This window comes from Mugil cephalus, chromosome 11, assembly GCF_022458985.1.
Source record: "Mugil cephalus isolate CIBA_MC_2020 chromosome 11, CIBA_Mcephalus_1.1, whole genome shotgun sequence".
Lineage (NCBI taxonomy): Eukaryota > Metazoa > Chordata > Actinopteri > Mugiliformes > Mugilidae > Mugil > Mugil cephalus.
The window spans coordinates 21,253,207-21,265,273 of NC_061780.1; the positions used below are offsets into that span (position 1 = coordinate 21,253,207).

The 12,067-nt window shown below is 41.5% G+C and overlaps 1 protein-coding gene across 1 annotated transcript; it reads right to left on the reverse strand.

Annotated features, from left to right (window-relative positions):
- Positions 1–1,800: 1,800 nt before the first annotated feature.
- Positions 1,801–11,321, reverse strand: LOC125016821 (14-3-3 protein zeta/delta-like). Its single transcript, XM_047599552.1, has 6 exons — positions 11,170–11,321; positions 8,496–8,804; positions 5,440–5,563; positions 3,734–3,897; positions 3,482–3,577; positions 1,801–2,944 (listed from the first exon to the last, which is right to left on the reverse strand). The coding sequence occupies exons 2-6, from the start codon at positions 8,793–8,795 to the stop codon at positions 2,888–2,890; spliced, it is 741 nt and encodes a 246-aa protein (XP_047455508.1). The 5' UTR covers positions 8,796–8,804; positions 11,170–11,321; the 3' UTR covers positions 1,801–2,887.
- Positions 11,322–12,067: the final 746 nt, after the last annotated feature.

Here is a 12,067-nt window from a genome sequence, read left to right on the forward strand (position 1 = left end):
TATGTATTTAGTAGTTTTTATCCGTACTGAGGGTGATTAACAGAATTATGCAAAAAAAGTTAATATTTATCTGATATATTTCTACAGCAGTCAAAGTTAGTGACTGAAAACAGCCACTAACAGAAAGAGAGGAAGTTTTTTTGACATGACACGAGGGTTAATTATATATATGTTTATATCTTACACTATTTTCTATTTTATTTTACTAGATATTACTTATACTGTATATATTATATATATTTATATATTATATATTTGAATATATGAATATATGTTGTTGATATGCTAATTCTGTCAATTTTTTGGCTTACACTACTTCTATTATATTTTACTAGATATTACTTATATTTTAATCTTATTTTATCTTCCTTTTACTTGTGGCTCTAAAGAGTGTCTTTTATGTGCAACTAAGCTAGTGTAACCAAGCAATTTCCCCTTGTGAATGATTAAACTCTAAGTCTATTTTTTTTCCTAAAGTCTGAGTAATGTTGTACAGGTGGATCAATATATATATTTTTTAATGCTCATTTAAGTTACCAGGGTCAAATTCCTTGTATGTGCACACTGAGCCAATAAAGCTGATTCTGATTATCTTTCATTTTGAACACTTAGCCTAACGTGTCAGTTGAGTAATAGGCAAAAGTGTATTATATTACACAAAACAAGTGAAAGTACGGACTGTTCTCGTTAATAATAAAGTTCACTCTATAATTACATTATTATATAATTGATCTAATTACAGTGAGAACTTTGTCAAGTAAAAGCTTTCCCAAACACTTTGATCTTCCTCACGGAATGAACTGGATCAGTGTTCATTAAGATCAGATAATCTACTGCCATAGTTGACATCGAGGAAAAAGAAGTTATAATAAATAAAACCATTATATTTCACAAAAAATATCCGATCATTTAGGCTTTGGTTTTGCTCGCTCCCGTGAAGCTCGTCCACGTAGCTGCAGGCAGGTAATTTAACAAAACACCAGCAGGGGGCAGCAAAGAGCACGATTTTAGTGGATGGCGGGTGGTTTCTATCAGGCCACGATATTTATGGAAATATAACTTGGGTCAATTACAACAACCTAAAACGCATATGCGCCATTTACATGTAAATATCACATGCATCACATACAGTTTAAGGTGTTACCAGTCTCACAATGTAGTGTAGTTAACGTGAAAAGTAATGTCTGCTGGGAAACTTTCCTTGCCACTTTCTTGCGTTTACTGAAGGGTTGGGTCATGGTCATCCCACTGAGGGAGCTGAGCGCTTCTCTCAACAACTGTAGAGGGAGTGGGGCAGACACACCCAAAGTGAAGGGTAGAATAAGTTTCCACTTGTCTGAACTGTTTATACAAGCCAAGGCCGGAAGCAGTCTCAATGGTTTCATGAGGTGTCTTTGCCAATTTGGATATTTTTAAGCGTTTAACTTTTGGTTCCAATATTTTCCAAGGACGTGGGTACAAAAGAACCTGAAATCAGCGACGTGTAGTTTGAGGAGGAAGTGTGACAAGAGAACGAGATGCATCGCTGACTACAGTGCAGCATCGAGGCACATCCACAGGACATGTTGACTCAGACTAGAGGGTAATGATGAAAGTCTCTTCGTCTGCTCGCAGCCTCCGCCTCAGCGTGACTCACTTATTCTTGTACAGTGATTCACAGGTAATGGGAGATGCCAAATATAGTAAAACCCAGGTGTCCGCTGCAACTCCAGAGAGTTAAAAAAAAAAGTCATAAAGTGAATCTAAAGATCACTTCAGAAAAATCACGTTATCGGACTCGAAATTACCACCACACCAAACTGAACCGTTTAAATTATTTTATTCCACTTACACTGAATTACAGATTTCCCCCAAATAATAGGTATGCTTGGGTGTTTTGTATGAAAATTCAATCATAAAGACAAACATAGCTACCCAGCCCGACAGCGACCACCATCCTTACTTCTCCACAAACTACTTCTTAACATGCAGTTTAGGCAAATAATGGGTGGGGGGGGGGGACAAAATAAAAATATTACACGTGGAAAAAGCAGTAACTAGATAAGCATGTAGGACTCTTTTTTTTTTCTTGATTTGTTTTTTTTTTTTTTTTTTTTTTTACTGCTGTGGTCATACAAAAAAAAGCAACAGTAAAAGCTTGTGTGCCGTTTTGCTCATGAGAGTTTTCTATACCTCGTAATTAATAGGTAGAAATACAAAAGCAGCACCCCCCTCCCGAGAAAAACAAAAAAAAAAGAACCAAAAAAAAAAAAAAAAAAAAAAAACAGAGTAGAAAGTTGAGCAACGGACAGTAAATGGAATGTAACCTCTGTTCAAACAAATCTTGCCTTCCATCTCCAGCACTCCCCATTTCACCTCTCGCTGTCAAATGCTTTGCTAATACAGACCCAACACCTGCCGTCAGCTACCGTTCTCTGTCAAACTGCATGTGGCATCGAAAGATTGTTTCTAACAAAACCGATAATAAGAGCGGAGATACACACACACACAGTCTAACCATTTTTCTGCGTTGTTTTTTTTTTCTTCGAAATAATTCAACCGACTGCACGTTTCCTTAGTTCTGCCATCCAGCACTTGAATAAAACACTATTGCTCCTACACAGGAAAAATAAGTCAACAGCAAGGCATCCAACCCCTGGACTCACGCTACCCTCCCTCCCTCCCCCATCCCCTTTTCCCCCCACAGTTACTACAAAAAAAGGAATAGTAAACCGATAGGGTGAGATGAGCATCGAGAGACCTAGATAGACAAAAAAAAAAAAAAAAAAAAAAATGGAGAGTTGGATGACAATGATGATAATGAGGTGGTCTCAGTGTTGATGGTGATGGTGGATGAAGATGAGCCGGGATGATGGCAGGCAGACAGGGATGACTATGGGGATCTGGCTCAGTCTCTGGTCTCCTCTTGATCCTCTCCCTCGGCCTGGTTATCAGAGGTCCACAGCTGAGGGAAGACAAGAGAGTAGAAGAAGAAGAGGGTCATGATAAGGTAATAAAAAAAGAGACAGTAACATACAGTCACGTCTAATCTTTTCATTAGAATATGAAATTAAGAATATACCGAACCAGAAAAATGACTTATGGTGCAACTTAATATGGGAACTAAGTGCTTGCCCTCATTACCGCTGGCCACACAGACGGCAGTATTTCTTTTGCCTACGTTCATACGGCTCATTTTAATCTTGTGTTACTTAGTCGTGACTGACAAACAAGTGTTCTCTTCCATTTCCTTTTGTTGTTTAAAGAGCCGTAATTTAATGAAAAGAAATGTTACTCTCTAATACATGGACAAATGAAAAAAAACAAACAAAAAAGAGAGAGAGCTCCAGGAAGCTTGTATTTAATAAATCCAAAAACTAAATGTGAAAATAATCTTTAGACTATTCAGAAATGGGAAATTAGCTGTAGTAGTTCTAGTTTCATTAGTAGACACAATCTCTTGTCTTTTCTGCTGGTACGACTTTAAGAAAGTGAAACTTACTGTCAAGTTGTCTCTCAATAGCTGCATGATTAGTGTACTGTCTTTGTACGATTCTTCGCTCAGTGTGTCGAGCTCTGCGATGGCATCATCGAAAGCCTGTAGGAGTCAAAACATTTTTTTTAACAAGCGTGGAAAAACCGTGGTCATCATTAAATAATGACGTCGTGTCAGTTTGTGCACAGGTTTTATCTGCTAGCTTATGGCCCGTATTAAACAATTTAAGTTTAATTTAATTTAAAAGCGCCTGCGTACCTGTTTGGCCAGCTTGCAGGCCTGCTCAGGTGAGTTGAGAATCTCGTAGAAGAACACTGAGAAATTAAGAGCGAGACCAAGACGGATAGGGTGCGTGGGCTGCATTTCTTCTATGCTGATATCAAAGGCTTGTTGGTAGGCGCTCTGTGAGTCTGCAATGATGGCTGAGAGGAGAGAGAAAAACGTATGAGAGGTGTAAAAAAGCATGAGAGTAGGACAACTTCTTTTTCATGGATTTCAGATTTCAGAATCTGATGCAACACTGCTGCAATAACTCTTCCTCGACTGTAACTCGTAATGGTCAAATCTTAGAACTTCAGATATTGTCTACAGCTGTGAAGTAAACCAAAGTTGAATAAAATCAGCTTATATAATAAATAAATCCAACACACTACAGCAATACAGAAGCAATGAAGGATGAATAATGCTAGACAGGCCACGCCTTGCTGTGGTATTAAGAAAGGCCTCTTTTTTTTTCTGTAGTTCCTGTTGGGTGGAGGCCACAAGGGACGTGACTTTTAAGAAGACTAATCGCATGACTGTTTCAGAATCGGAACTTAAACAAACTTTCTCAGCGTACAGTGTTAAAGGCGACAGGTTTCACATACTCTGTAACAGTGGTCATTCGCATTTAACAGGTAATATTTCCCAGGTTTGTGCTGAACACACCTCAGTGAGATTAACCAGAAAAATGCAGCAGACAATCAGGGCGCATCAACTCAAAAGTGGGTCTAAGATTTAATTACTTTTCAAACTGGAAATACTGATCTGTTAGCGGCAATGACACATAAATTAAGATCTAGACCGTGTCCTATTTTTGCTGATTCATGCCTGTAGCAAAGGTGAAGACACTCAAAGCAAATGTGATACAATTTAAAATATTTCACCTTGTCTGAGCACCTGGTATATGGTTAAACAAACGCATGAAGCAAGAATGATGCTGGCTACAAACTGCAAGTCATTTAGGGAAATGGTGACCTATATTTAGGAAAAAAGAGTTTCGGTAACGTTTCTATATTACAACTACAGGAAACAACGTTCTAGGTTCTAGGGTTGAGATTGTCTTGTAGAAAATAGAGAAAATTAGGCTACAGGATTTAGTAGCTTCGTAGTGAACAGTGGAGAATGGTAACGCTGCAGTCGACCATTTATAGGCACTAGCATGTCTCCAGAAGCACGCCACTAGGAATCAAGTAGGTCAAAAGAATAAAAAAACTAAACTGAACAGAAAGGGAGACTAATGCTCTGGAAACACGAGAAGCTCTGTATGAAATAATACGAGAGCGTGGTTATCTAACAGAGCATTCCTTTAAGTGCACTGGTTGTTAGGGATCAGAGACAGGGGCCATTAAAGTTTAAGACAATTTTCTTTTTGTGTAATCTGTTGCACGTACACAAGTCAACAATAATGACAATAAGTGTTATCATTCAAGTGCAATTATCCAATATTTGTGACAGGAGGACACTGCGGCACTGTTCTACTTAGCGTTGAGGAGTCCACCTCATAAAGTTTAACTATAGACTTGAGTGTACAATTATTGTGACTTAATCAAATACATTTTTATTGGGTTAAAACGACGAGTTGTTAAAACAGTTCTTACAAGCAGACCTTCCAGTCAGACAAGCGCACATAGAAAAATTAAATAAAACTACCACCCCACACACACATATACAGAAGTAATAAAGAGATTTAACAGAGAGCTTACCTTTCTTCTCCTCGTCTGAAGCCACCTCAGCCAAGTAGCGGTAGTAGTCACCTTTCATTTTCAAATAAAAGACTCGACTCTCCGCTTGGGTGGCGTTGGGAATGAGGCAAGATTGCAAGAGTTTCTGCGATAAGAAAACAAACCGACAGACATTAAGAAAAGAATATATACTTCACATCACGACATACACATTATATTAATACTAAAAGGGTTTACTCTTCATTTGCCCCCTAAACTCAACAATGACTCCAGCTGCAGTGGTTGCTATTTCAACCTATTTCAAGCCATTATTTTAAGGCATCATTTCTCATCAGATCTAAATAGGGATAGAGAGAGCTGGGGAAAAAAAAACAGTAGCCCCTGGGCCGGAGCCCGAGACCTTGGCTGAGCTACATCACAGATGCTTCAGGGACCACTGAAGGGGAACGTATCTGTGTGGACGACATGAAAGCACTGGGGAGGAGAAACGGGATGAGCCGAAGAGAGAAGTAAAGACTGTTGAAGGGGGGGAAAAGGGTCATGGAAGAAAAGGAGGGAGTACGGATGAAAGATGGTGGGGGTGGAGAAAGAAGAGAGCTAGGCAGCTGAACTCCTGATGAGCTTTTGCTGGGGAAGTAGGTCACTGAAAGAGTAGAGCAGGGCTCTCTGCAACACAAGCGTGTACCACTTCATAGCCCGTTCTGATGCTAACCTGAATGCTAACCGCAGGAAGCAATGTATCGTTCTGTCATAAACTGAATCTGCAATGTTTGAGTTCTCGAAGAGGATTAAACATGAATTAACACTTATATTTAAGTGCAGATTTGATCTGAACTGGTTCACATGCAAACCGGTGGCATTATGAAACGAGAAACGTTAAAAGTTCGGTAAGAACTCCTTTCTGGCGCAACACATTTCTACATTTTTCCAAAGCATAATGCAATAAACAAGGTTAATAAGAGGCTGCATTTGCCCAAATGCTCTTAGACTGATGTGAGAGACTGGGATAGGGGGTAGCTCTCTGGGATCTGAATGTAGAACTGGGCCACTGGCAAGGGCATAGCAAAGATCAAACTGCAACCACGGCAGGAATGGCTGCAAACGAAACTCAAATTTTAAGTAATCGTCCACCTTTTCAGATTCTATCTGACTTCTATAATTACTACATTCGGAGGAATGAGGAACGAGCAACGTAGCCACGTCCCCCAAGACAAACGCGCAACTCAAACCTAAGTACAGATTTCATTTCCTGCTTGAAGAGAAGCGTTATCGTTTCTGCAGGATTAGAGTGCACACCACGTTCTTTTAGGATCATATATGTGCCGTTATTAATCGATTCACACTATTCCAACTATTAACACAAACAAGCACACCTTCAGGCTTCAAGTATACACCAGCGTCTTCCTTAACCTACCACTAAGTCTGTACATTTCCCTCACGTCCCTCTCTAATTCTGTCGCCATAAGGCTGAAGTGGAAGTCGGTGAGCCACGGTGTTGGTGGCTCAGCTTCTCTCATTATAGGATTAGGACCCAGTGAGTCACCGAGCAGATAATGCATAGGCTGAGAAAGGAAGGGCTTCTACAGATGGATTTATTACTGCTAAATATATGTAAAAAGGAGCTAGGCTAAAGGTCACCTCCCAAGAAATGTATCTACACATCACGGGGTAGCGCTGACACAATAGTTGTAATTGGTTTGAAGTGCATTTCACACTCCTCCGGCCTCCTACACACCATCTACCGAGACATCTTCTCTTTCCTGCAATGCGGTGGTTTCGGTGAAATGAACTGTAGTTCAACATTTATTAGCTCCAACTACACAAAGCCATTCAGTTCGAGAAGCTACTGTTTTAAGTACGTAGGGAAAGTCAACGGCTCACTAGCTCTCGCCCACAAGCTAACAAATATAAAAGCTTAAAACAGCAAAGGCTACCCACATAGGTATCCAGAATATGGAGCGCCTTGAAATCACTTCCTGCTCCAACAGCCTTGTGAGCGTCACCCTACTCAGAAGAGGTGGGTGGCAAATGTGCAGGGATTACAGCGGACTCAGTGTTGTCCGTGGCCTCTCTGAACTGAGGGACAAGCCAGACGTTCCTCAGCGTCATCCCCTGTGGGTAACCCAGGCGCTTACAATTAAATGGGCATATCACACCGCCTGCATACCAGGCTGGGAAAGCACTTCTGTAGGCCAGCCTCAAGTATAGCTTCTGTTCCTGAAGGTCCTGCGGGTCAGGTTGTGCGCCTCAGGGCCCCAAGGAGGACCTCTAGACCTTGTTCGTTGAATTTAATGATGGTCGGCCCCTTCAGATCCCAGGGGATTTTGTCCCTCATCATCACTGCACATGCTGCTGCACATCAGTGGCCCTAGCTCCTAGATAACACCAAAGATTTTGGAGCATGGCCTCATACACTCACAAAAACTAGGTTGACCTGCTTGGGACGGCCAGTTTCACATGCTGGAGATTCGATGCAAGTGCTTTATTATCATGGATGTCGATGGCAAACGTTTCAGTGGAGCATCTCAAGTTGGCTCATCTGGATTGTAACCTACCCACCTAGGCTCCGTCACCTTCTACCCAGACCGACACCCACTTAAACCCTCGAGGGTGCACCCTTGGGCTGTCCCAGACCCATTCATGTTCAGGTCAGGCTATCAATACCTCTACTACTGACCGTTTGAATTCTGGAGGCTATATCTATCCATCTATCCATCTATCTATACATCCATCCATAATTTACCACACCCGGTGTTTTGCTAAAAACTTATGTGTTTTTTTGTGAAAGTGTGCACAACTCCATCCATTTTTGGGGGTTTTCTTTATCCATGATGAGAAATTGTACCTTCTACAATGTAAATAGTGTTTTAAATGCTGGTTTGATTTATGTTTGAATAAATGCCAAAGTAAGATTAATGCACATATATTTTTTTTTTACCAAAAATATCTAAATTTGAAACACTTTCCTCATTACAGATATGAACTTAATGCAATCAAATTAACCGATATCAGACTTTGTTGTTACGTATAATAGTCTTGTAAATGTAAAGACATTAAATCAAATGAATCAGCCTCACCAGCACATCATTGCAGATGTCCTTCAGCTCCTTCTCGATTTTTTCCCGATACTCCTTGGCCATGGCCCGCTTCTTCTCGCCTTCGGCCTTCGACTCGATGCTGGACACCACGCGCCACGAGGAGCGTCGGGCGCCCACCACGTTCTTGTAGGCTACCGAGAGCAGATTGCGCTCCTCGATCGACAACTGGTTGTTGTCCTCCGTCACGGTCTTCATGGCAGCGGCCATGTCGTCGTAACGCTCGGCCTGCTCCGCGAGCTTGGCCTTCTGGACCAGTTCTTTCTGAGGTGCGTCGCTCATGACTGCTCACTGGAGGACGGGAAGAAAAGAAGGGAACAGCTGAAGGTCAGTTAAGTAAGTAAGCAGCTCAGAAAATATATTTTTTAATCTCATCTAGTACCCATTTACCAGAAGTAACAATTAATAAATCAGTGGAGTGATACAAAAAAAATAGTGAGGCACATTAAACTACATCAGGAAAATAACTGATCTGTGTTTGTTCTACACAGAACACATCTACAGAAGTGGGTCAAAAGAAAAGCTGCTACACTAAACACATTTAATGTCGTTTCCTTAACCTCCATTAGAAGTACGTTTAAAAGAAGAACAACTCTGATGCACACCATGGCAGCTAAACGCTAGGGAAACACAAGATAGCAATTATACAGGCAAGTATACAACTCGATCTTCAAAATGTTTGAAAATAGCAAAACTATTGCTATTTTAAATGGCTCCTTATTGGTTAAACCAGAAGGGACAGGGGGAAAATAGCTATGTCTGCACACGTCGCGAGCACAGTGACTTGAGTGGAGTGGCATTCCTATTATTAGCCACTATACCCTAGCATCGCATTCGCACATCACAGCAGTGTTGAGTCCTATGGCGTTTGTCGAGAGCAGAAGCACCAGCTGCAGTTTACAGCGTTAAGGCAGTCTGCGTAGACTTCACACATCAATAACCTACATCCGTTTGACCCATCGCAATTAGCCAGCGGGCTTCCACCCGATCAATTACTTTTTTTTTTTCCATTCCAGAGTACATGTAGTGTGACGTGTTTCGAAAATCCAATCCAGAGAAACAAAAAAAAAAAAAAAAAAAAGAAAGAAAGAAAGCACGTTTCCTCTCAGTTCACAAGTCTTTATGTATGAGGTCGTGCAACCAATTAAAACTAAACATAAAATTAAAAAAAACAGGTGAGTCACTAAATAAAACAAATAAATGCATGGAAATAAATGGAAGTCGTCTGCTTGAAGACAATCACTTCTGACAATATTGGATTTGTACTTTTTTTTATTTATTTTTTTTTTTAAGTCAAAAACCAAATGGGTTAAGAAAAGGGTTAAAACAACAAGGGCCGGACAAGGGCAGACATGAAGACCCACGGTTGCACCGGTATGTGCATGCATTTTTACATTTTAATCGGTTAAACCATTTATGTCACGCGTGAATGTGAGAACACTATTCAGCAGAGGAATGCAGGCCGCAGTGAGGGCAGAGATACATGCAAGAACAACTTGAACCAGTACTGGTTGGCTCGCTTCCAGGGCAAACGCTGGTGTGTCGTCCCCCCCTTCTCCTCCCCTCCTCCTCCCCTCCCCTCCTCTCTCTTTCTCCGTGCTCTCACACCACACCCTTCCCTGTACCTGTGGCTGGCCCGACAAGCGGAAATTCAAGCACGAAATGTACAGCGCCGTTTGAACGTGGGATATATTACAAACGAATGCGCGTATTTTTATTTTATTTTTTTTTTTTGACACGCAGAGACTTAAACAAAAAGCGTTTACCGTGAAAAACACAGGCTCAGTTTTCTGGCGACAAACACGATTCAGTGATTGAAAGGGAACCATTATAGTTTAGGCCCTCGTGACCCGATTCCAGCATGGCGCCGACTATTTCCTGAAACTTATAGGGGACGGACTCGGGAGTTGTGCACATTTTCACGGCCACCGTCGTGCACGTAATTTGGTCGCTACACGATTTTAAGGCGTTTGCGTTTACCTTGAACTTAAAAAAAAAAAATGTGAGACTGCTTCGTCAGTGGGGCGCCTAAAGAGGGGGGGTTACAAAAAAAAGGTGTGCATCTCAGTGTAACTGAGCTAGCAGCCCGCCTAGTGGCCGACGTGTTAAGACTGAACTTAACCCTAATTTGCTACTTTCTAAGTACACTAGTTACCCGGAATGCCACCTACCAAATTACAGCAAATAAAGCTAATAACACAATGCAGTAAGGATGCGATTGCACGCTATTGGCACTTCAGGCCAGTTCTCAATTTTGCCTACGAGACTAATACCTGAAGATTAGACAATTATTGGCGAAAGCTGTGACCCCACCTTGACAATACATTTCAGTCTCCAATTTAACACACAGATGTGGCTTTATAAGATTTAACGCCAGTGAGGGGGGCAAAAAAAAAAATCAGATGTTTAACATTTGAAGCCGACACGCCTTCCCCCGTCTCGTGTTCGCTTTTGAAACCAGCCATTAGACATATCCCAAATTGTAACGTAAGCTAAGCTAGCCATTGTTCTTCACATTGATGAACGTCGCCGCGGCGCGCAGCACCACAGTCCACTGGAGACAGCGGGCTTTGTGCTAACACTAAATCTGGTGACAAGTCAAGAAGTTTTACCAATAAATTTCGCTACTTTTGAAAGCCGTCAAGCTATTTCTTACCTGAGTACTGGCAGATGTCAGCGTACCGAACCACAGCTGATTCCCAGTCAGTCCGACTGAATCTAGTCCACGGGGTTTCCTTCCAATCACACCAGTCCAAGGCACCGAAGGAGGACTGACGTCAAACGTTACCGGGGCAACCGAACACTAAGCAACTGTGGGAGTTGTAGTTTTTACCCATCAACATCGCTTCACTGGCCTTTATGGGGCGAATGCAATGTGGCCAAACTTTTTTTTTTTTTTTTAATAATGCTGTAGTAGAACATATCTCCACTGTGAACTTTTTCATGCACTAGTTAAGACCGTGTTGACTCTAACAAACATGGAGGAAGTGAAGGTGACTGGCAGATTCAAACACTGTCCCCAGTGTAACTGTGGATCATAATTTCCAGTCAGAACAGAGGCAGGGACACCACATACCACACAGTGACCAGCACCGAAAGGATTTTTCTTTTTGCCTTGACTGGCATGGTGCTTTGGAACAGATTTTATGAAACGCACCGCGGCGTTCAGCTACCAGCGGGATGGTGCTCCGACTAAATAAAATACTGTTGTTTTCTAGGGGACTATTTGCTGGAGATGCTGAGGGCATCACAAACTAGAACACAGGGCACAGCTACAGTATATCTTTCCTAATAGAAACTACTATTTCTGCATTCTGGTTGGTGTCCAAGGGGAGAGAGTGAATCTATTTTTGCCTGGTCACATGTTTTCCCCCTGGGCCAAGATTTCAAGCTTGTAACCTATTTAAGGGCAAATCAGATACTATCGGCTGTAGAAATGTGCAGGCACCAGAAAGAAGAAAGAAAGAAAGAAAGAAAGAAAGAAAGAAAGAAAGAAAGAAAGAAAGAAAGAAAGAAAGAAAGAAAGAAAGAAAGAAAAACCTCACTCATCAATT